At 46.7% G+C, this 23690-nt stretch overlaps 3 protein-coding genes across 21 annotated transcripts in view; 2 read left to right on the top strand and 1 right to left on the bottom strand.

The window, feature by feature from the left end:
• CARM1 (coactivator associated arginine methyltransferase 1) overlaps positions 1-6635 on the top strand; it is a 54766-nt gene extending 48131 nt beyond the window's left edge. For 3 of the 6 annotated variants that reach the window (XM_084835529.1, XM_084835527.1, XM_084835526.1), the window contains 2 exons: positions 4859-4927; positions 5664-6635. In XM_084835529.1, the coding sequence (XP_084691655.1) occupies positions 4859-4927; positions 5664-5800 (206 nt within the window). In that variant the 3' untranslated portion in view covers positions 5801-6635. Of the gene's footprint in view, positions 1-4206; positions 4221-4855; positions 4928-5663 lie in introns of all 6 variants that reach the window. The other 3 variants (XM_084835528.1, XM_084835525.1, XM_084835530.1) reach the window with 2 other exon arrangements.
• A 959-nt stretch (positions 6636-7594) lies between these two features.
• On the bottom strand, positions 7595-22119 carry YIPF2 (Yip1 domain family member 2). Of its 14 annotated transcripts, none has more exons than XR_014787942.1 (10): positions 21085-21199; positions 20613-20660; positions 19197-19342; positions 14996-15076; positions 14173-14260; positions 13234-13350; positions 12481-12647; positions 12031-12213; positions 8446-11361; positions 7595-8180 (listed from the first exon to the last, which is right to left on the bottom strand). XR_014787942.1 is itself a non-coding variant. In XM_084835536.1 (10 exons), exons 2-9 carry the CDS (start codon positions 20641-20643, stop codon positions 8456-8458), a joined length of 927 nt encoding a protein of 308 aa, XP_084691662.1. In that variant the 5' UTR covers positions 20644-20660; positions 21581-22119; the 3' UTR covers positions 7595-8180; positions 8446-8455. The 14 variants fall into 14 exon arrangements, 12 of the variants coding, with proteins under 12 accessions (XP_084691662.1, XP_084691665.1, XP_084691668.1 ...); XR_014787943.1 differs by having other exon boundaries at positions 8446-11356; XM_084835536.1 differs by lacking the exon at positions 21085-21199 and adding an exon at positions 21581-22119 and having other exon boundaries at positions 8446-8569.
• A 122-nt stretch (positions 22120-22241) lies between these two features.
• On the top strand, positions 22242-23480 carry TIMM29 (translocase of inner mitochondrial membrane 29). The gene is made up of 2 exons (XM_084835544.1): positions 22242-22354; positions 22643-23480. The coding sequence occupies exons 1-2, from the start codon at positions 22279-22281 to the stop codon at positions 23230-23232; spliced, it is 666 nt and encodes a 221-aa protein (XP_084691670.1). The 5' UTR covers positions 22242-22278; the 3' UTR covers positions 23233-23480.
• The last annotated feature ends 210 nt before the right edge of the window (positions 23481-23690 follow it).

The raw sequence follows: 23690 nt of genomic DNA, 5'->3' as shown, positions 1-23690 counted from the left end.
GAATACAGTGGCATATTTAACTAGAGAATTATTTGTTCTTAATCTGTTATTTGCATGTGCTAATACCATATCCCTCAGAATCTTATTTGACCACTGATGGAACAATATTAATCTCAGTCCCCAAGATGCTCTTTTCTATGCTGACCTGTGTGGGGGGAAAAACAGATTGTTTGAGCCAATTTATTTCTCTTCTGGGAAATAAATTGTAATGGAGAGCAAGTATTATAATGATGTAAATCTCTCATGTGGCCACACTTCAAATATTGTGTACACTTCTGATCACCCCACCTCAAAAAGGATACTGGTAGAGCTGGGACAGGTATAGAAAAGGGCAACCTAAATTATCAAGGTGTTGGGGGACATTCCCTATGAAAAAATGGCTAACACATTTGGAGCTTTTTAGCTTGGATCAGAGGGACATGATATTTATAAAACAGCCATCTGTTTACTAGCTCATCTGCCCATGCATACCAATGTAAATATTGAAGGATATCAATACCCTAATTTAAAACGAATCCCATTTCTCAGCCAGTGTGGGGCAACTTCCCTGCCTTGTTTGCCTGGAGGCAGTTCTTACTTGTCATAGGTAAGTGGCCATGAAATTGCAAATGGTGTGGAGAGTGATCAAGAAGCTTTTCTCTAATACTAGAGCCCTAGATCAGAGTTTCAGGTGGCGCAGAGTGGTAGGCGGCAGTATTGCAACCGAAACTCTCCTCACGACCTGAGTTCAATCCCAGCGGAAGCTGGGCCCCAGGTAGCTGGCTCAGGTCGACTCAGCCCTCCATCCTTCCGAGGTCGGTAAAATGAGCACCCAGCTTGCTGGGGGAAAGGTAGTCACAACTGGGGAAGGCAGTGGCAAACCACCCCGCTATAGTCTGCCATGAAAACGCCAGCACAAGTGGCGTCCCTCTAGGAGTCAGTAATGACTCAGTGCTTGCACAGGAGAAACCTTTCCTTTCCCAGAGCCCTAGATTACCAGGGGCCCATATATTCTGGTTGGTCTTGAGAGTGATATCCCAACAAACACCCTGAAAAATAGACACAATCCAAACAGGATATAATATTCACAAGCAAGGTTGATCAAATTATATAAACAAATTCACTCCTATTGTTCTTATGTTTTAAGATAATACAAATCCATATGTGAAGATAGACTTAAATCCCTATAAAAGCTGTGTTTAAGAATTTATTGTATTAAAAGCAATTCATTAGAGAACTTATTTATATAATTTGATCAACCTTTTTGTGAATGTTGGCTTGGTTGCAAATCAACAATTTCTGGTTGCCTCCCCCCCCCCCAAAGAAAGAAAAGAAAAGAAAAGAAAATCCCCTGCCACTCACAGAAGATTTGTGGAAATAAATGTGTTACGTTTTCTGCTGTGCCAGACTCCAAAAGCAGAAACAGCAAGAGAAATTCAACAGGTTGCTTTCTTGTACCTGATGCTGTTCAAGCCTCATCTGTGCAGTCACACCCATGAGTTCTGCATATTTGCAGAAGCACCTTCAGGAACATTCTAGAGCTCTAGCCTGCAAACTGGTGCTCACTCCTTGTGCCCTTGAGAGGAAACTTAAATTGCATGTGCAGTGTTCTTGCTCATTTCTTTTGCAACTGCCTCATGAAGCAAAGGCACCTACAATGGGGAATGCAAGCAGGTTGTGTGACAGCGTAGATAACTGCTTTAAAGATCATAACCTGTTTCCCCCCACTTGTGGTCTCTGTCCATTCACATGTGGGTATCTAGCAAGCTGACATTCTGTGAAGGTGGATGCTGGTGTCCTCGTGAAAACAGAGAATGCAGAAAAGCCCTGCTAAAAGTTGGCTCCTCATGCTTGAGGATAAGTGTTTTTCAAGAGTGAATAGTGTGAATTAGGTAGCACCCTTGCGGAGTTCCTTTAGAGGCAAACTTGGGAAAATATAGAGGAAGTGGCAAGTTGAGTGATCCTTGACACCTGCTGGAATGGGCTGTTGAGCTGCTGGATACCAGTGGATAATATGGGCTGTTGAGCTGCTGGATACCAGTGGATAATAGCCAATGGTAGTCCCTTTTGAGAAGAACCACAGTATACACAGGACCATCTCTTTTATGAAGGAGAGGGTTCTGTGGAGATAAAAGGCCAGGGTCCTCCAGACATCCAGTATGTGCAGGATCTTTCAGTTACCCTTGGGGTCAGGAAATAATACTAGCAGGATGGTATCTTGAGTGGTACAATTTTGAGACCATCTTGGAGAAGAAAAGCAAGATCTGGACAAAGGACCACCATTTATATTCAAAAGGGAGGAAGATAGCAGAGTTTGCTAGCATGCAGTAGCCACCAGGAAAGCTTCCTTAAGGGAGAGCAGTTGTAAGCTGCAGGTTGCTATGGGATTGAATGGCTTGCCCATGGGCTTGTGATCAAGACTCCAGGCTGAAATAGGTGGTTTAATGATGGGTTGCAGGTTTTGTAGCTCCTTAAAGAATTGTCTGGGCCAAGCGATTAGGAGAAAAAAATGACAACTTTCAACAGGAGGTTAATAGCTGGACATTGAAGCAGTCTGAACTTGCAACATAGATGTAGCAATCTGAATAACTGCTAAATCTGCCATAACTGCTGGGACAAGCTTCAGCAATTCTTGTTGAGTGCTAGGAAGCTGTTGGAGCACGTTCTCTAAGTACAAATGGACTTTATTCACTCACCTTACTAGAAAGCCAGGAGTTCAGTTCTCACTCCAGTTACTGTATGTCTGTTCTGGAGGCCCTGTCGTTGTTAACAGCCAGTTTCTCCACATACTTATGGCTAGGTTCAGCATCATGACATCCTAACTCTCAGCCTCACAGCTTGGAAAATCTGACCAGCATAGCTGTCTCCAGCAAGCTGTCTCCTGTTAATCTAACTCCTGGCCTCTAGCAAAATGAGTGAATCAAGTCCATTTGTGCTCAGGAGACAGCTTGTTGGAGGCAGCTAAGATGGCCAGATCTTCCAAGCCGTGAGGTTGAGAGTGAGGATGTCATGATGCCGAACCTAGCCATAAGCTTGTGAGGAAACTGGGTGATAACAAATAGGGATACTGTTCTACTAAACTAAGCGGGGTATGGGTGGGAAGATTTCCTAACTGAAAAAGTAGTGGGATTGGTAAAACTGCTTATGCTTGGTCACAGAGAGGAGAGCAAGTTCCCTAAGCTGCTGCTAAGAGAACTGAACTGGAAGGTGCTCAGCCCACCCCTTGAGGCATGTGCAGTTGGATTAAAAAATACTTTTAAGAGAAGGCAGGGAACACCAGCTCTAGAACATTCCTGAGCCAGCTCTGCTGAGGCACAGAACCCATGTGTATGAATGCATAGAAAGCACAAGAACTTGCCACTTTGGGGTGTATCTGAGCATGACCACTCCCACAAGCTCTTTGCACATTCCAGAGAACTTGGGGAGGAATGAGTCTGTTTCTCCCACCTGGCATGGTGAGAGACCTCTTCCCTGTCCTCTGCTATGTGTGTGTGGCGCTTGGTTTTTCTTAAGACCTACAGATCCACAAAACATTTTGTGGATCTACAGATCACTCAACAGGCACTAGCCTCTGGACAGATGAAAAGAAGTGCATCTCACATAACATATAACTGAGTCTTAAGATAACGTCCATTACTATATCTTGTGGTAGTGAATAACTTTTTTAAAAATTGGCACATTTTACAGAAGTCTGTTGATGGCATTTAGCCATAATAGTTAAATGAAGCTTCCATATTCAGAGGCAGTAATCCATTATTACTAGCAAGATGTTCATCACTACTGTATGTGGGCAGGGACGGCTTGTACAACATGGGGGGTGGTATGTGTGTGATGCAATCCCTTGTGGGATTCCTTTCAGTGGTGGGAAGCAGGCTTTGCCCTCCCTGCAATCTTGTACCCTAGTGCAGTGCTTTAGTTTTTCTCAAAGGAACAAATGACAATCTTTTACCTGTATGGGGAAACAAGTAATATTCTGGGACATGATTGGAGTGAGGAATAAAATCTGCTCCCCACCCCTTGTGGAAAACACCTCACCATTAAGAATCAAGCCTCCTCCTTTCTGCATAGCCCCATCCTGGCTTCTGTTTCTTGGTCACATTGGAATGTGATGTAACTCTAGGAGATGCTGACAGAACATGAGAACCGGCTTAGCTAGATAAATCAGCATACTTAAGCAACAGACCTATACCTGCCCCAAGAAGCTTCCACTCTAAATTTAGATTGTAGGGAGGACAAGGAGGGTGGGGCGAAAGGGTAACAAGGGATGGATGGGAATAAAAATCAGTCACATTCAGTCCATCTTTGGAATTTAAAACTTAGAAATCCAAGACACACCCCAGCACTTTTTAGTTACATTGCTTTTTCTTTGTCCTGATAGACTTGGCCAGTGCCTGGGGTCAAGGTAATTGCAGGAGACCGAATTACCAGTCCCAGAACACTGCCCCCACCCCACCTCTTCTTGGGAAATACTGTCTCTCTAGGGTTGAATTGGTGAGAGGCCCTTTGTTACCACCATCGCTAGAATCTCTGGAGAACCTGATTATTGAGACATTTATTTTGAAGTAGTTCTCACTTAGGCCAGTTTGGGTTGGGTTCATGTTCAGTTCTGGTTTTGCTGTTCAAAGTACCTCTGAACTGGTGTTTTGAGTTCAGACTTGATTGGAGGTTCATGTCCTTGGAGTTGCTGGCAGTTAGATGCAGAGTGAGAGATCAGGGTGGTATTCCCCTTACACATGGCCTACTTCTGAGCTGGTGTTGGACACAGTACATATATGCTTGCAGATGGTAGTTAAGGAGTAAGCAGTTTGACAGATTTGAGATTGATTAGCCTAATGCAGAGACTGAGCATGTCTGAGTTTCTTTTTTTCTTCTCAAGCAGCCAACACTGGGATTGTCAATCACACCCATTCGAGGATGGGATCCATCATGAGCACAGGGATTGTCCAAGGTAAATGTGGCTTGGGCCCTCTTGGAGGAGGGAAAGGGGGTTGTGGGCTTTTGAGCTGTTTGGCTATGGAGGTAGCAGGCACCTCATTGAGAGTGAGGAAAGGCAAAATCTGTTGTGTTAATTTTTGATGCCTGTATGATCCCTGAAACTGAAATTAAACTTGATGTTCCAAAAATGCAGATGGTCATGCTAAATATCTGTAGTAGCCCATTTTGTTATCAAATCAGTTTGCATCATGATTGGTAACTTCTTGTTGGCCTTTTAATAGGTGAGTGTGAGGGCACCTTGGTGATTGACTGGCATATTGTGGCATGAGCTTCCAGAGGCGAGAACCTACTGAAGGGAAGCTAGTGGGGTGTAATCCAGACAGTTCCTCAGTCCCCCTTCAGGCATCAGAGGCAATAGTAGGCTATTGCCTACAGATTCTTATGCTACAATTGGGTTCCAAAGTGCCACAGCATTTTGCCTGTTTAACTTTTACAGTTGTAGCACCCCCGCCCCCATGATATTGAAATTCATTTTTCAAATTTGTTTGCAGACAATATATCAAAATGTGAAGAGTGTTTGAATTTAAATTGAAACTTACCAATTCTAAAATTGCTTTGGCTCCTTGTTAGAACTTTCCCTAGTACAAATGAAATAGCTGGCTAGAGGGCCTCTTTTTGCTGGAAAATTGGATTGATTCGTTCTGCTGAATGAAGATGATGATGATTAACTCCTCTCCTCTCCTCTCCAGGCTCGTCTAGCGGTCAGAGTGGAGGAACGTCAAGTGCTCACTACCCTGTCAACAGTCAGTTCACCATGGGCGGGCCAGCCATTTCCATGGCATCCCCCATGTCCATCACCACCAACACAATGCATTATGGGAGCTAAGAGACCCTCACACCTGAACCTCTGAACTGACAGCACCAGGAAACCAAATGAAGAAAAAAATTGCCTCCCTGCCCATCTGCCTGCTGCACCTCAACAGTTTGGCAATCGCTTCTCTGGATCTCTTCTACCCCTCCCACTGGCCTCACCAGAGATGTTCTGACCCCTTGTACAATAGGAGACAACCCCATTGGTTCTTTGATAGCGGACTTGTACACTTTTTTATGAAATGTTGGAAACTTCAACCTGCTCAACTATGACTGAGTTCCTGTGCTCACTGTGTCTTACAACCAATCATGTCGCTAATGGTGTCACTCTTCAACCTTCCATGACTGATCGGCATTAGGCACAGGCTGTAGAGCAGAACTGCAACAGGGCCTCTAGTGTGTTCTGGGCAGCCTAGCAGCAAGTAACTTGAGCCTTCATCCCTGCTCCCAGTGTTTTAAACAAAGTGGCTGCAGCTGGCTGTAGAATGGGCACAGATGAAAATCCAGCAGCACATCCTTCATTTCCATGTTGATTTCTCACCCATCTCAGCCTCCGGGCTAGTGTTTGTTGCTTTGCTAAGACTTAGCAGGTGTCTCTCCTACTGGGAGGGAAAAGCAAAGCCCAATCCCTCCTGGCTGTTTGGGGAGTGCCAGCATCTTACTGCTGTAGGTCTTGGGCCTTTGGAAGAACATCTGAGATGAACTGTTGTGCCACAAGCATCTTATCAGCAGGTCTGATGATTGCCTGTCTCTCGGGAAATCTTGATGTAACATCAAAGGGTTAAAAAAATTTAAAACATGAATGTACCAAAAAAAAAAAAAAAAGGCTGCTGGCTGAAAGTGAACAGTTTGTGTATCAGTTTCCTGTTGCTCATCTTGATGGCTATGCCCAATTCTGGCCCCTTTCTCTGCTCTGTGTTCTCTAGGCTGTTGCAGCTGCTGTCTCTAGTCCCTCTTTCCTCACCTGGGCAGGCAGTGGGTACTGGGTGCCAAGTGGCTTAGTATGTAGATTTGCCTGCTCCCTGTAGTAGCCACCAGGGACTCTAGAGTAGATGGTTCTGGCCTCTGTTATGGAAGCCCCTTTGTAGTATTTGTATGTGTAATCTGTAACCATTTATGGTATTTTTTTTCCTTTTGAAGAGCCACTAGCTGGCATTTTTGAAAGGACTTGGCAGGGACCCATTTTATGGAGAAAAAAGTGTGTTTTACTTAGGCAGTTTCCTTTTGCTCCCAACATGGACTTGCTGGGCTGAATTGGGGGGAGGAGGGAAGGCATTGTGGAGAAGCTCCACAGTGGCTGAATTGTGGGGTCTACACATAGCCAATTGTTAGGTCTGGCTGATCAATGACTTTGTGACTATTGAATAAAACTGGGAGGGTTTTGAAGACTTGTTTGCAGTGGCTGGTTTCCCCCACCATAGGTTTAGATGGAACTGTATAAAGCTCATTTTCCTTCTGCTTGCATATTCACAAGACAAACCCCTATTTTTGAGGTGCAGTTGAGAGACTTGCATTCTGGGCAAAAGCTGCCTCTAGCCCTTGGAGTAGGCTACAGGTTCCTGTCCCCTAAAGGGCTTCCTACTGCCCTTCACTATTCAGTGCTCAAGCTGGAAATGCAGCAGAACTCAAGCATGCTGTTCAGGTGGCCCTTGTCCATGTGGCCCCTGTCCATGCTATTTGCAGCTTCTTTCAAAGCTTTTAAGTCCCCCGTCACTCACAGACAGGAGAGGCGCAGGCTCTTAAATGGGTACAATCCTAGGTCATGTATTATGTGCCCATGCAGCAAGTTAGGAAAGAGCCAGTCTACTCCCAGAAGCCAAATAATTTAATTTAAATTAGTTTTGCAATGGCTGAAGTAAATATTTAAATGATCTTCCTTCCTGTCAGTCAAAACAGAACTCTGAGAAGCCGTTACTTCTGCTGCTGATAATCCCAAATGACAGCTTATGCACAAATTTATCTAAGTATCCTCCACTACTTCCCTGTTACAACCCAACCTTACCAAATCTTAAGTTTAGCTAGAAGGGGTCTTGTAGACACTCACTCCATGCAGCCCCTTTCTTCAGTCATGTCGCTGCTGCAGGCCCATCTGGCTATGAAGGCACAAAAGGCAGCTCCATCCACCCAAGTAGCACTTGATGATCTGAACTGCCAAGGCCTCTTGGCTGGTTTCCAAGAGTGGGCTTCTTTCCAAATCAGCCACCATGCAGTTGTTCTCTGGCTGGCAGGGGTGGGGCAATGACAGACTTGAAATGATGGCATGACACTGCTTGGCCCCCTAGGGGCTCCCTGTTCCAGCAGAGGTGTTTCCGTGCCTCTTGAGTGGATGACTTTAGTGGCGATGCACTGTTTTTTCCCATGGGCTTTCCCTGAGGCCAGACATTCATGATCAAAGCCTGTAACAAAAGCAGAATATTGGGTGAGTAGAAGCTTCACTGCCTCCCTCAACCTTTCCCAGGGGTTCAGTCTTGACAAGTATAAGTAGGAGAGACTCTGGGCGAAGGATGAAAGGGCTGAACCTGATACTCTCTCAACAGCACCTTGGTTCCTGCGCTTCCATCAGTAGGGATGAGACCAAGGGGGCAGTGGGTGCTTTAGCAAACCATGTTTGAAACCCAACAGTGTTTTCAGAACCCACTGCATGTCATTCAAGGCTCTTACCAGCTCCCCTTCATATGTGCATTGAGATGTTAGTCAGCTGAGAGTGTGTGCTTCTGCTCTGCGGGGCTGTTGATGTGGGGTAAACAGCAGGAGAAGTAGTGTTTGGTTTCTGAAAGAAATACAACTTCAAGAAGACAAGATTAAAGTGTCTGGAGCAGAAGCAGGAATCAATTAGGACTTCGTCCCTATCCCACCCCACAACTGATAAGTTGTATTTTTAAAAATTTCATAGTGGCCACTCTTTTAAATACAACAAAATCTGGACACAAACAAGTTTAAGCACCTACACTTCAGAATTATGCTTTCAAAACTGAGTATCTGGTTCAGAAACAAATGTTAAGTTAGGCCACTTTTCTGAAAGATCGGCCCCTTCGAGCATTCTAAAATGGCAGAATAGATTTTCACATTAAGAGACAGACTTTGGCATCCAGCCTTTGGCTTCAAGAGATAACATCCTGTGTCCAGACTAATCCACTGAGGTAATGCTCTATCCTAAATTTTGCAACTTGCTCAATTCTAGAAGTATGATCAAGCATGAACATTTATTTCCCATTTTATGGAGGAGCACTATTCAGCTGGCTTCTGAAAGATTTTAGACAATGGGTAGGCAGCCTGATTGCACTGGATGTTTTGGACCACAACCCTCGTAAGCCGCAGCCAGCATAACCAATGCCCAGGATTATGGGAGTTATGGTTCAAATCATCTGGGCAGAGGATTGCCTACCTGCTTTAGATATATGCACTGCAAATAATAGATTTCTCAGTCTCCTTATATATGTACGGAGAAATTCTTGTTTTGAAACACACGTCAGTGTAATTCACTTGTTAACATCCTAGTACATTTTGACACAAATAATGAACAAAGCAAATATAAATGATGCATCATTTTCTAAAACGGAGTTGTATTTAAGAAATTGAAGTAGCCTCATAAGAAGAGCCATACTGGATCAGATCAAAGGTCCATCTAGTCCAGCATTCTGTTCATACAATGGCCAACTAGCTGCCTGTGGGAAATCCACAGGCAGGATGTGAATGCAATAGCGCCCTCCTGCTCATGTTCAGCAGCAGCTGGTGTAGACAGACATACAGCCAGCAGGACTAGCAGCCACTGATATCCTCTATGACTTTGTCTAATCCACTTTTAAAGCCATCCAAAGTGGTGGCCTTTACTACATCTTGTAGCGATATAGTTTGTAGCTGTATGAAGTACTTCCTTTTATATGTCCTGAATCTCCCACCAATCAGCTCCATGGGATGACCTGGGTTCTAATATTAAGGGGAAAAAATGTCAACTTCCTCCACACCAGGCAGAATTCTGTATACCTCTACCACATCTCCCCTTACTCACCTTTTTTCTAAGATGAACAGGCCTAGACATAACACTTCCTCATACTGAAGTTGCTCCAGCCCCTTGGTAGTTTTAGTTGCCATTTTCTGCACCTTTTCCAGGCCTACAGTATCTATTTTGGGGTGTGGTAACCAGAACTGTACACAGTATTCCAAGTGTGGTCACACGGTAGATTTGTATAAGAGTAGTATGATACTGGCAACTTTATGCTTGGCACAGAATTGGCTTTTTTTTTTTTTTTAAACACCAGCCACATACTGGCTGATATTTTAATCAAGATGTCTACCACCAGTTCAGTTCCATCAGCATATACATGAAGGTGGGATTTTTTACCGCAATGTGCATCATTTTACACTTGCTTATACTGAACTGCATTTGCCATTTTGATGCCCATTCTCCCAATTTGGAGAGATCCTTTTGGAGCGCTTCGTAATCTTTTTTTTAATTTTAACCACCCAAAATAATTTGGTGTCATCAGCAAACTAGGCCATCTTCCTGCTCACTATTTTAACTGTCTGCCAAGAGAACATCTGTTAGTGGGCAGATTTAAAATATAAATTGAAAATATAAATCAAAGCATTGGTCTCAATACAGATCCCTGTGGGACTCCACATGTAAATTCTCCCTCCATTGTGAGAATTTACCTTTTATTCCTATTTTCTGTTACTGGTCTTTAACAAGTAATGAATCCATTAAGAGGACCTCTCCTCTTATTCCATGACTGCTAAGTTTGCTTAGGAATCTTTGGTAAGGGATTTTGTCAAAAGCCTTTTAGAAGTCCAAGTAAAATATGTCTGCCTCATCACCACTGTCCACACGTTTACTGACACTCTCAAAGAACACTAAAAGGTTAGTGAGACAGGACTTACCTTTGTGGATATCATGTTGATTCTTTTTCAGCAGGGTTTGTTTTTCTTATATGCCTACTAATTTTATTTTTAATTATACTTTCCATCTAATTACCCGGAACAGATATTATCGCTAACCAGTTAATGTCTCCTATGGTACCATAATGGTTTTAAGTTATAATTCAACACATTTTGCAATTAATATGTACCATTTAGGAAATATTTAAAGTGCAAGTGGGAAAACTTGATTTAAATGTTTAAGAGTGCAATCCTTTGCACGTTTAGACAGAAAAAAAGTCTTTAATTCCCAGCATGGCTGGCTGGAGGGATGCTAGGAATTATAGGACTTTTTTCTGTCTAAACATGCATAAGATTGCACACTAAGTGGTCTTTTCATTTGGTAATTTAATCCACTCTGTCTCACACTAGGCTAGACTTGCATATTTAGCTAAACATTTTTCCCATTCACTGTGGATAAGGGTGTCCAAGCAAGCCACATGGAGTATGCATAAACAGCAATCCACGTTCTAGTTGGATTTTTACTGTCACTGACACAGTGGAGACAAATAGTCTGAATTGAGGGTCTGAATTCCAATTTAAATGTTCATCTTTATGGGCAGTGTAGGACTAGTCCAGAGCAGCTTGCACACATGTATCACTTATCTTACAATGTTGTTTCGGACCTTCTCAATGCTCAAATGTGAAAATCTTCAGTCTGCCCTAGAAAAAGTTTAGTTTGTAATGACAAGTGGATTTTCATCATTTTTATAGTATGCCTAATACACTAGGCACTAAAATCTAAAAAACAGGAGACAAAAGGAAAGGGGAGTTGGAGGGAAGCATCAAACATCTCCGCAAACTTCTTTGGAATAGCCAACTTCCTACTAACAAGGCCCTCTAAGCTGCACAGGCGGCTGCATTTTGCACGACTTATTTCCCTCTGCCTGATATTCCTCTCTTGGCACCCCCAAAAGGAGCTGATCCAACAGTGTTAGCATAAGTGACATTTTACCCTACAAGCCTTTGCCCCAGAGCACGGATGGGGAACCTCCAGCCTGCTGGCCAAGTTTGGCTCACCAGACTGGCCCATGGAGGCTGTGGGGCTTCGAGTGAGACCCTGCCTACTGAAAGGTACTAGGGAGGGGAATCCCAATTGGATCGGGAATCCCAATCATCGATTGGAGACTACAGTGAGGATTGCCCTGAGTACCACTTGCCATCCTAATTGGGAGGGGGAGTTCATCCCCCTAGCTCCTCCCCAATGAGAGAATCTGTGGGGCACGCAAAGCCACCCTGGTCCAAGTGCCAGGTGGTGGAGCACTCCAACCGGCAACTCCACTGGGGCAGCTTTGCTATGCACAGGCCTTGAGGGAAGAGAAGGAAGCATACCTTGCAGCCAAGAGCCAGGAGGACATGGAGAGAAATAATTACAGCCATTATAGCACAAGCAGCTGGTTTGGTGTCTGAACGGATAACTGGCCAGAAGGTAAGGACCAGAACTGAACCAGAGAGGCCCACTGCAAATATTATCAGCAGCCACTGCAGCCACGGTACTGGGATCAGCCACAGAATCTGTGAATGAAGGTGGTAATGAGTGAGTCAGTTTGAATGGAGAAATCCCATAATGCATTTCAAGAGGAACAGGTGCTCAGCAAGCAGCAGCTCTCAGGAATTCATATTCTTTATGATGAAATCCACCTACACAAAACTGGAAGTGCTGAGGGAAGCGTGAAAAAGCATGGCTTTGAATACTTTGGTACCAGTGAGCTCAATTCTACGTTCAGAAGAGAAGCAGAAATAAAAACCCTCCTCCCCCGGCTGCCCCATTTGCCTACTCACAGCAGTGGGAATGTACACGAATAGTGAGTAGCCATAGACGCACACCATCTCCAGGAAGGTGTAGGAGTCTGTGCTGGTGTGAACTCCCTTCCGCCACTGCAGATAGCCCCACAAGCCAACGGGCACCAGCCAGGTATAGCAGTAGATAACTATTCCTGCAATAGTTACTGTGAAAAAGGGAAACTGTCAATGTCAAGGCTAGCAATCACCATGACAATAGCACTCACAGTAACAACAACCGAACCATGTCCTACCAGCAGAAATACCAGTCCCTCCCCTCCAGCTCCACACACCTTCCACAGCCTCCAGGGGGAGACAGGAATAGACATTCCCTAGAACAACTTAACTATAAATTGTACAGCAGCTTTTAAATTAGGCCTCAGAAGTGAGAAGTAAGTAAGATGGAAGTGGGGTGTTTATCCCAACTCCGAGGAGAGTGAAATATAGCAAAGATAACTGGGAACTTTCTGCATTCTGCATACTGCCTGTTTTACCCATTTCACACAGCCCAGCTAGGAAGGAGGGGGTCGTTAGCATTGCTCTGTTTCCTGCATCAGTCTGCTCAAAAGGTTTAAGCAGAAAACATGCAGCTTATTTCTTATCTTTTCCCCACATCACAATTTTGCCCATTCCTGATGTGGCCATAACAATACCCAATCTTTTAAAAAAGCCTAGAACTGCTATTAAACCAACCACTTAACATACTATCCACAAAGCTTAAGTTGCAAATTACATTTCCAAGGCAAACCTCACCTTTGTGGAACTGGGGGCTGTAGTGGAAGGAGGTGTTGTTCATTTTCTCCAGGAAGTTGGAAACGTTGCCACTGATAGCCAGTGTGAAGACCAAGGTGGCACATATCCAGAAGGGTCCTGTGAGGGGCACAAGTGTAATATCAGAACATCAAAGAGAGGGGCAAATAGCTTTCCCCCAGGGAGACAGGCTTCCTGTCTCAGCATAGGCCACAGAATGGAGCCACACAGAAGCTCACCATTATTTGATGATTAGTCATCAAATCAGAGCATAAGCAAGCAACTAAAAAACAGCACTTGAGGCTATGCTAGGGTGAAATCTGCCTGCTCCAAGAATGGTCCTTGGATGTATGAGGCTGATATATACCATCAGGCCATTAGCCTATCTTATCTATTCTGACTGGCAGAAACTCCCCACAGCTTTCCCCAGCCCTGTTCTCCAAGGTCCTGTGACTGGAAATCCCAGTTACCGAACCTGAGAACATTTTATTTATTTATTGCATTTATACCCCGCCTTTTTTCCTCTTGCAAGGAACCCAAGGCAGCTTACATTATCCTCCTCCTCTCCATTTTATCCTCACAACAACAACCCTGTGAGGTGGGTTGGGCTGAGAGTGTGTGACTGGCCCAAAGTCACCCAGTGAGCTTCCATGGCTGAGTGGGGACTAGAACCCGGATCTCCCAGCTCCCAGTCCAACACTCTTGCCACTACACCACACTGGCGATGGAGCGAGTAAATGAAGATGGAATTGCATTCAGATGCCCAGAAAGCTTTTGTTGCCTTCATCCCTAGACAGCTCTGGCTTCTGGTTTGCTGCAAGGTTTGAGAGCAGGTGCAACCTCTGTCCAGGGCCCTTCATGCTATGTTGCAGCTAAAAGTAAATCCAGCCTTTGAAGCAGGGGACACTGCTCTGCTTGAAGTATGAACTTCTCTGTACTCACCATACAGGTCAGGGTTGTTCCGCAAGTTGTGCCATATAAAGTTCTTTCCTGGCAGTGGAAGCAGTGAACCCTTTATTCTGTCCAGGACCTGATAAATAGCAAAAGGCTATGCCTCAGCAGAATGGCTTCCAAGGAGCCTGAGCTGATAGTCAAGGGTCCAGAGCTTCCTGCTTCCCATCCTAGGGACTGCTGGAAGCCATGAACAGATATTCTCATGGCTTGCACTATACACGACTGTCCATGTATGGAAATGAAGAGAGCAACACAACTTGCCCAAGACCACCCAGCAAGTTCACAGTGGAAGGGAGACAGAACTCTGGTTTCAGGTCAACGTTCTGGCTAATGGCCCACACTGGTGCTGCTGAGATGCAGGGCAAGTTCATACACACTCATTTTTAGACCTGCTCTAAGTTCAAAGTTAGAAATCTTGTGAAAAATGTTCCCACCCCCCTAAATCTCACCTAAAGAGGATGGGCCCTATTTTGTAGCTAACAAAGGGAATATTCACAGCAGATCCTGGAACTGAACCAGGTTCAGAGCACAATGCTAATGTATCAGCCAAGAGGCTGTGCCTCTAGCCGTGAAGCACAACTGCTTCCAGAGAACCACAGAATCAGAATAAAAAGGTGCCCTATGGATAAACTAGTCCAACCCCAACCATACAGAAGTCCTCTTGTACGTAAGACTTTTCAGATACCTTGTTCAGCCCCTACTAACTATCCCAGAAGACTTTTGCAGGCTCCATCACTACACTCCCCTCTCTCACCAAGTACATTTGATTTTTGGCTGTGCCTATGAAGCCAGAGCAACACAGGTATCATACCTGATATGTGTCAACATCAAAGAAAGCCTGATAATATTCAAAGGTCCAGAAATTGGATTGCTTCTTCTGGAAACTCAAGAGCTGCAGGGATGAGAGTATAAGTTATTGCTTTGCCCTTGGCCAGGGGAGAAAAGTCCAAGGGGAGAGAAGAGAGCTTGTATGACAAAAAGCAAGCTTTGGATATGTGAAGGTAGAGAACTGCTGGCCACTTGCCCAAGGTGTAAGAGGGCAAAGTGGTTCATTTCAAACTATCACCAGAGAGGCAGGCCTCTCTTTTCCCTTAAAGTGGCTCCTCCCAGCCCATCCTTCTTTTCAGCAAGTTTGACCTTTTCACAGTGCTGGATGGGCTGCAGTTGTGTGTTAAAGGGAGGATTTAATATTGAGAGGACTGAAATTCTTAAGGAAGCATGTTTATATTTATGGTAATTCTTCCATCACACAGGGAATGGTGAAGGTTTCTGATGCTCAAAAGCAAATCAGTCAGGCAAGCTTCAGTAAATGGTAGTTGCTCTACTGAACAAAAGAATGTGTTACAGCCACCTATTTAACCTGGTTTTTTAAATTGTTTTTTATGCTGCTTTTTCATGGTAAACTGCAAATGGTTTACATGCCCCAAATGGCTTACAATAAACATCAAATATCAAAATAGTGCATCACATTTGGAAAAAAAACTTCAAAAACATATCAGATATACACTGGTGTAAGTTTAGGACACAATACAGCACTTTCACCAGGGGCCTCGTACCACAGGTACATGTACTTGAACACCAGCTCAGAATGAAGGTTGCACCCAAGACCTCTGCCAACTATTCTCTCTTCCTCAGCTGTGGAGCAGGGACTTCGAATGGAAGAGAAGGAAGGTGGGTAGAGTAGTGCACTCTGACCCTACAGGCAACTTCCTCCTTTCTTCCTTCCTCTCAGCTCCAGAGCCCCAGCCTTGTAAGCATCTGGTAACAGCTTTGGGGATACCCCTGAATATGCCCACCCTGGTGGGACTGCACCTGCTAGCACAGGACATGCTTGATAGAGTTTTAAGCTATTAACAGCCCTGGAAAAGAGCACATTTTTTTTCATTCCAGAATGTGGCAGAAGGCTGCTCTTAGACCTTTGGAAGAAGGATGGGGGGTGGGGTCATGAGGCAAAATCTGTGAGAAGTTACATTTGGAGGCAGAGGGGCTTTGAGATAGATACAATGAAAAGCTTCAAAATAAACAAGCAGAAAATGGGAAGGGATTGAGGGTTCCTATTTAGGAGGCCTAAGCTTAGTGGGGGGGGCATGGAAATGAGAGGGATTGCTACTGGATTTGCATTCCTCCATATCAGTATAACTTTCTTATCCTTATTTTCCAGCAAGACAGTCTTCTTGGGGGGGCGGGGGCATGTGCCACCAAAGAGCTTGCTACCTGGGGAACTGAACCTGCCATCTTAACTTTGGAGTTGAGATCCATGTCCCAATCTCTGAGCCACACATGAGATCTAGCATCATGCTGGAGACTAGAGACTAAAGTTTACGCTTCAAACTTCATGGCATCCTGGGATGAGTCTGTCATGAAGGCTGCCATGGCAACTTACACAAGCTATCCTTGAGTGCCTTAGAGGACAATGCTATAGTCCCTGGAGAGTGTCCTAAGGACCACAGGATTTTTTAGATTCACCCTCCCAAAGCTTTAGGACTGCTACAACTTTGAGAGGGGGGATCCAGATTCCAATCCCTCCCCTTCCCTGCTCCCCAAAAGAACTGCAGCAACTGCTTCCAAGCAGGGCCAAGATTTATTTTTTTTAAGGTATTTTATTAGATTTATTAGACACCTATCTGGCCAGCTACCCGGCCACTCTAGGTGGCGTATAATACAAATAACACAAAGTACAACATAGTCAACTAAACAAAACAACATCGCTCTTAAAAAAAAACCCTTAGCTCACCCAAATGCCTGCCTGAACAGCCAGGTTTTCAAAGCCCGGCAGAAGCTCATCAAAGAGGGGGCATGGTGGAGGTCACTAGGGAGGGAATTCCACGAAGTGGGGCCACCACAGAAAAGGCTGTTTCCCCAGTCCTCACTAGCCTAGCTATCCTGGCTGATGGACAGACAGAAGGCCTTCCAAGGCTGATCTCACTGAACGGCATTCCTGGTGTGGCTGGAGGCACTCCTTGAGATAGGCTGAGCTGGAACCGTATAGGGTTTTAAAGGTCAATACCAACACCTTCCCTTTCATGGATCACTGCCTTGTTGTGGCGAAGGGGCTTGCATAACTCAGTGAAGCCATAAGCTATGCCGTGCAGGGCCACCCAAGACAGACAGGTCACAGCAGAGAGTTCTGACAAAATGTGGTCCACTGGAGAAGGAAATGGCAACCCACTCCAGTATTCTTGCCAAGAAAACCCCATGGAACAACTTGAGCACACTCCGGGAGAAAGTGGAGGACAGGAAGGCCGGGCGTGCTATGGTCCATGGGGTCACAAAGCGTCGGACACGACTTAACGACTGAACAACAACAACCAACACCTTGAATTGGGCCTGGAAAACAACTGGTAACCAGTGCAACTCCTTCAGCACTGGAGTGATGTGATCTCGCCAACAGCTGCCTTTAATCAGGCAGGCCACCACGTTCTGCACCAGCTGCAACTTCGGAACAGTCTTCAAGGGTAACCCGAGTTACAGTAATCTAGCCTAGGCAAGAGGACACCAGGGCATGAACTACCGCTGGGAGCAGATGGTTAGGGACGTAGGGGTGCGGTCACTGTATCAGATGGAGTTGGTACAGCGCTGCCCGGCTCACAGCCGACACCTGAGCCTCCATGGAAGGCTGGGAGTCTAAAATGATCCCTAGGCTGCGGACCTGGTCCTTCAGGGGCAGCCGCACCCCATTCAATACCATTCAGTGGGCTACTTGCCTGCCCAGAAATAAAGAGCCCTAGAAAACAAAAGTCTGGTAACAGATACTGGCAGGGCACAGGGAGACATCTAACGTATTCTGGCCTGTTATCCTCCTCCTCCTGAGGAGGAAAGGTCTTCTGCTGGAGTTTCTACTAGCAGTACTTTCAGGACCTCAATGACCTTTCTAGATTCTTTTTAAAGTGATGCACAGCCTTGCCCCTAGCTACCTCCAGCTACTCACCTTTGACTACCTATTGAAATACTCTTGGAAGAGAGCTACTAGCTTCGGTATTATTTATTTAAAATACTTTAGGCTGCCTTTTAGGGTAACAAACCCACTCAAGGAGGCTCACAAGATAAAAACAAAACAATAAACCTCAGAATTAATAAAAGCCAGTGACTAAAATAAAAGACACCACACCCCCAAAATACTGAAATCAGGAAACAATTGCAGGCATAACTATCAGCAATTCCACAGCACCCTCTGCAACCTAATGCTGTCCAGATGGGCTGGAACATAACTCCAATCATTACCAGTCAGCATGGCCACTGGAGGGCACTAGGGTGGGGAAGGCTGCCATATTGGACCTTCTGAAAACCCCTTCTGAAGGCAGGTGACCTTCTAAAAACAGGCTGTCCAAGATGATTCATCTGTTTAATGTGCTTCTGCAAGGTACACCATGGTAGGCAGACAGAAGAAAAACCTAGCATGGCTGGGAGAAGGCTAGGCCCGGACCTTTCCCCCGATGTACTATTTTACTATAAACAGAAGTTGTTATATGTGGGAGCCTTCCATCATGTGAATCCTCACCTAAAGTCTGAAGTGGTATAAACCAGACCCAGGCTTACCACCACCTCTGTTAGTGAGAACTAGGCTCTAGTTCTGTAGATCCCAGTAGCAGTATGAAAAATGTGCTTCTCACATTAATAGACCACTCAATACCCAGAGTTCTCTGGGTGGTGTACAGGTAAAAACTTTCCAACATTAGGTTCATTTTTTCTTCAGTGCTGGTTTTTTCTATATTGAGTCCCAAATTTGTGTTTTTCTAAATTCCTCTGGGATGTTAGGGAATGGGGTTCTACAAGGTCAGCTCTGCTGACCCAGCTTCTAATATATCTTCTCCCCTGCCCAAAGTACTTTATTTCAAAACTCTATTTGATATCCCATTATCTCCCTCCCACTCTTTTCTAGGCCTACATCAAGTAGCCCCCAGGCTGGGATAATGTCCCTGTCCCCATCTCCCCCACCCCATGCCACACACAAGCAGCAACTAATCCAGGTGACTATTAATCAACATACAGGGCAGAATGTGGAGGAGACTTACCTCAGTTTTATCATCCTCTTCCTCTGGCTCACACTCCTCATTATAGCTAGAGCTCACATCCAGGACTGTGTGGCTTTGCCGCTCACTAATGCTAGGAGTGGTGGCATTTGCATTCTCTGACAGCAAATCCATGGCTTCATCAAATTCTGCAGAGAAGACACTATCAGGACTGGCATACTACCTCAAATGGACTTCATTCCCCAGGCTCAAAGGGCCAAGCTGCAACACTGCTTTCCAGAAGTAGGGGTCGCCACTAGTGCAACACTGAATGAAAGCAGAATCGCAAACAAGTAGAAGTACTGTCAAAATAAAGTAAAACCCCTCTTGCCTATTCCATGGCTGCCAAGCTACTTGTCTAGAAGAGGTTGCAAGCCAAACATTCATGATTTGCTAACTAGAAGGCTAAACTGACGCAGTTCCCATTTCGGAACTCTGGAGGATCTAAATGTTGCACCATTGTTCTCACTCACTGTTTAAGATCCCAGAGGGATGCTAGCAAGGGAGGAGGTGAAAAACACAGGTTAACTTTCTTACTGTATGCTTTTAACATAGGCAGTTTATATACAATTCCATGTGGAATTTGGTATCTGATACAAAATTTGAAATGCTGAAATTTGTTTTAAAGAGCAGATATAGGACCCTACTGTTCAGTCAGCAGAACTTGTGTATCTCCCTCCTAGGGTACTTCCAGATGAAGCTTTCCCACTGCTTCTTCCATCTTTTTTCTTACCAAAGAAAATCAATAAAGGAGAGAAAGATGCAATAGCTTCACAACTGAGAATTCAAAGAAGTGGTTTTGGGGCTCAGACTCTGCCTCTGCCCTGTACTTAGTTTCATAGGCAAATTACTTCTCTTTTAGCTGCACCTTTTTGCCTTTCTGTGATAGGTGTTCCCACGCCTATTATGGCAACCATTTTGTGACAACACCCACTACACTCCCTCAAAGTTCCAAATGTGCCCGCAGGCCCAATCTAACTGAGAGTGTTTGGGACCGCAGTCTTACTTCTGAGTAGACATTAATGCACTTGCACTCTAAGCCCCACTACGTTCAGTGGATGCTGCTCCCCTGTGCTAATGGCCAATCCAGCTCCTTTACTCCTACAGGAAGGTGCTTGCCAAGTTACCTTATGGGCTAGAACTATCAGTTGGCATTCCTGGTAGTATAAACCGCTGATGAAATAGGAAAACTAGATGGCGCATCAGAAGCTATATTCTCAGTTTTTACTGGGAACACTGGGCTAGGCAGCCTGGTGCCCTCCAGATGCCTTGGCCTACAACTCCCATAATCTCTGACCACTGGCTATGCTGACTAGGGTTTACGGGAGCTGTTGTCCAAAACATCTGAAGGGCACCAGGTTGCCTGCCCCCTATCAAAAGCCTGCCCAAGTCCACATCTCAGAAGCAGAACGCACTTACCGTGAAATTTGAGTTCATCCGGGGCAGCCATGATGTGGCCGGATTATCCTGGAATGGAAAGAAACAGCGCCGCTTGGGAGACGTTACAGTTAAAGCCATCCTTACCCGGATGGGGCGGGGCGGGGCGGGGGTCCCCCGTCCCTCCCCCTAATCTCCCGTGGCAAGCAATGCCGCAAGGCCCTCCTCCCACTGCCTGGCCCTGCCCTCCGCCACGGAAGAGACTAGCCCCGGCGCCGAACATCGCTCTCCCACATCGCGTATTCTTGGGGGCTCGCTGTGGCTGCTCAGGGGCGGCGGAAGGGCACTCGGCAGATGCTCAGAGGCACCGGGGAGCGAGCGCCGCCCAGCCGGCCTCCCGCCGCCGCGCCCCGCCGCCTGCTGGCCAGGCGCCCCTCGCTTGGGCGGGGTCCCCTTATTCCAAGCGGCGCGGCCCCGAAGTTTCGGGGCGCCGAGAGAATTCCCCATTAGGTACCTTCGAGAGGGCGGCTGGGGGAGGAAAGACGCCACCTGCCCCGCAGAATTGCGGAGGGTCTATGGGCGATGATGATGGCGGCGGCGGCGGCGGCGGCCACTGACGCACCCAAAGCGCCTCCTCTACCGGCGCCGTCCAGAAGAGGGCTTTCCAAAGCCTACGGCGCTCATAGACTTAAACGCGGCATTGACAGTTCCAAGGCCTGCCCCGGGTCTTCTTGGGCCCTTCCGCCTCCCGCCATCCCCGCGCGCCTGCGTGGGGAAAGTGGCCGCAGCTGCCCATAAGCAAAGGCGGGGAAATCCAGGACTTCCGTGTGCAGCAGCGTGTTCTCCCCGCCCCCCCCAAAACGAAGAAGGTAGACGCAAAGGGGGTTCATGCACCCTCGAACTCAGGTCTTATTTCGGGGGGGGGGGCGGTGTCATCTGTGAGGTTTTCAAGCATTCAAAAACCGCTGCAAACACAAATAGAACGCACACAGCAACATAGCCCCACCCACCATATTCCAGACGGGGAATATGTAGCCCAGCGTTGTCATCCCCACATTGCAGACTGGATCCAGCTGTCGTCAACTGGCTTATGCCAGCCCCGCAACGTAGTCCAAAATTGCAGGTGTAGTCCAAGGTTGCAGGTGTGGGGAGCGGAGGCTAAGAGATCATGGCTTATGACCACCTTGAAATGTGGCGCACTCCAGGATGGAGGTGGGGCTGGCGCTGAGAAGCGCTGGGTTAGAACTACCCTGCAACGTGGTCCAGTGTTCCGAATATATACTCACAGGCGTCTGTTACACCACAACCACCAGGTTTGTTAAACCGTGTTTTAAAATGCTGCGGTAGCAGTTCCCTCTCCTCAACCCCCCCCCCCCCCCGATCACTTTTGGATTTCCGGCAAAAATAGCATTAAAAATCCTCCCTCAAACCATACCTCAGGTTGCACCCATCCCAACCCACCACAGGCCCTCAACGGAACGCGGACGCCTCGGGGCGGGCTCTGCTCACTTCCCTGGAAGCGCGCAGGGCTTGTACTTCCCGCAACTGTAAAACGGAGCGTCCAAATCGAGCAGCTAGAGGCCGTGTGTTACTCTACATTTCTATCTCTATGAAGGCGTGGTCACGGCGCCTTCCTTCCGGTCACCGCTAAGGGTGGTCCGTCCTGCTTTTGCGTCCGGCTGGAAGCCTTTTCTCAATCCGATCAGCGATGACGGAGCCTCCGGGTCTGGGCCCGACTGGAGAGAAGGGACGCCTTTGGGGGCGGCTCCGCACCGGCCGGCTAGGTGAGTTGAGAGGGGGAGAGCGGAGGGGGCTTCGGCAGGCGCCAGCCCGCCTCGACCCTCGCTGTGGGGCTCTGTGTGCTGGCTGTAGCAGGCCTCGCCGCCGCCGCCGCAGCGTCGTCCCGTACGCTTCGCGGGAATCGTGTTGGGTGCTTCGACGGCGCCCCTCCCTCGGCCCGGACGCCCCCTTCTTCACCGGGCCCTTCTTGTCGCGTCGTCCCTCTCTCGGTCCCCGGCAGCTCCCGGCTCCCCTTAACCTTCCTCTTCCTTCCTCCCTCTCTCGCTGCCTAGCTTCGTGGTGCAGAAGCCTCCTGCACGACTACGCCGAAGCCTGCAAAGAGGTGGCTCAGGGCGTCAGGCAGCGGCCGGGGAAAGCTGGCCTCTACGTCTCGCTGCTGGCTGGAGCTGTGGGCTGCAGCCTCCACAGCCCCTGCGAAGCGTCCTTCGAGGCCAGCCTCCTGGAAGCCTCAGGCGCCCTCCTCCTCCTCTCGCCATGGACCCGCAGCAGCAGCTCGGAAGGGCACGTCCAGCGACTGATGAAGCTGAGGAACCGGGGCCAGCTGCGCTTCCAGAGCCTGTTGTTTTTCTCTCTCATCTACAAAGAGCCTTTCGATGCAGGAGCAGACCTCTACCAAGTGCACTGCAAGTACCTGAAGCCACGCTGGACAGAATTTCCTAGCCAGGTCCTCGATGTGGGCTTCTGGGGGCGCTGGTGGGTTTTGCACTCCAAAATGCAGGATTCAGACATTAATGATGAGGAGTTTCAACATCTGCCGGAACATCTCAGGACAGTTTCTTTCCATAACTTGCACTCAGAAGCCAATGAGAAACGTTTTGATGAGAAGTATAAGCCTGTTGTTCTGACAGAGGAGCAAATCTAACAAATAGAAAGGGAGAATCAGGGAGAACTACACTAGCAATGTAGTTTGGCTGTAGTGTTCTGTCTGATTGGGAGACGGTGGCAAAAAGCCCTGTTATGAATGGACTCTTCTAGGATGCTGGTGCTTAATATGCTGTTTTCTAGACTTAGCTAGATATATGGGTGAATAAATGCTGTTTGAAAATGGGCAGAGTGTTGTGCTGTAACTCCTACTCTTGCCTAATGTGATAAACTAGCTTTTGGCTCTTTCATTCTGGGTAATTATGTTTGTTCATTGTTGATTCAAATTTGATGCAAAAACTTCTGGAGCAAGCCAGAGGACAAATAGATCAGTCCAACACCTACACAAATTGGGAATCAGGATGCCACCATATTGAATAGGGGAGCTCCAGCGTTTTTAGTTTTACTCTTGTTTTAAATTATTTTAATTAGCTTTTCCACTCCCTAATTGATTTGTTC

This window comes from Heloderma suspectum, chromosome 2 (genome assembly GCF_057233095.1).
Source record: "Heloderma suspectum isolate Gila_16-S chromosome 2, 16-S_ref, whole genome shotgun sequence".
Taxonomy (NCBI): domain Eukaryota; kingdom Metazoa; phylum Chordata; class Lepidosauria; order Squamata; family Helodermatidae; genus Heloderma; species Heloderma suspectum.
This window is presented reverse-complemented; position numbering and strand designations above follow the sequence as displayed.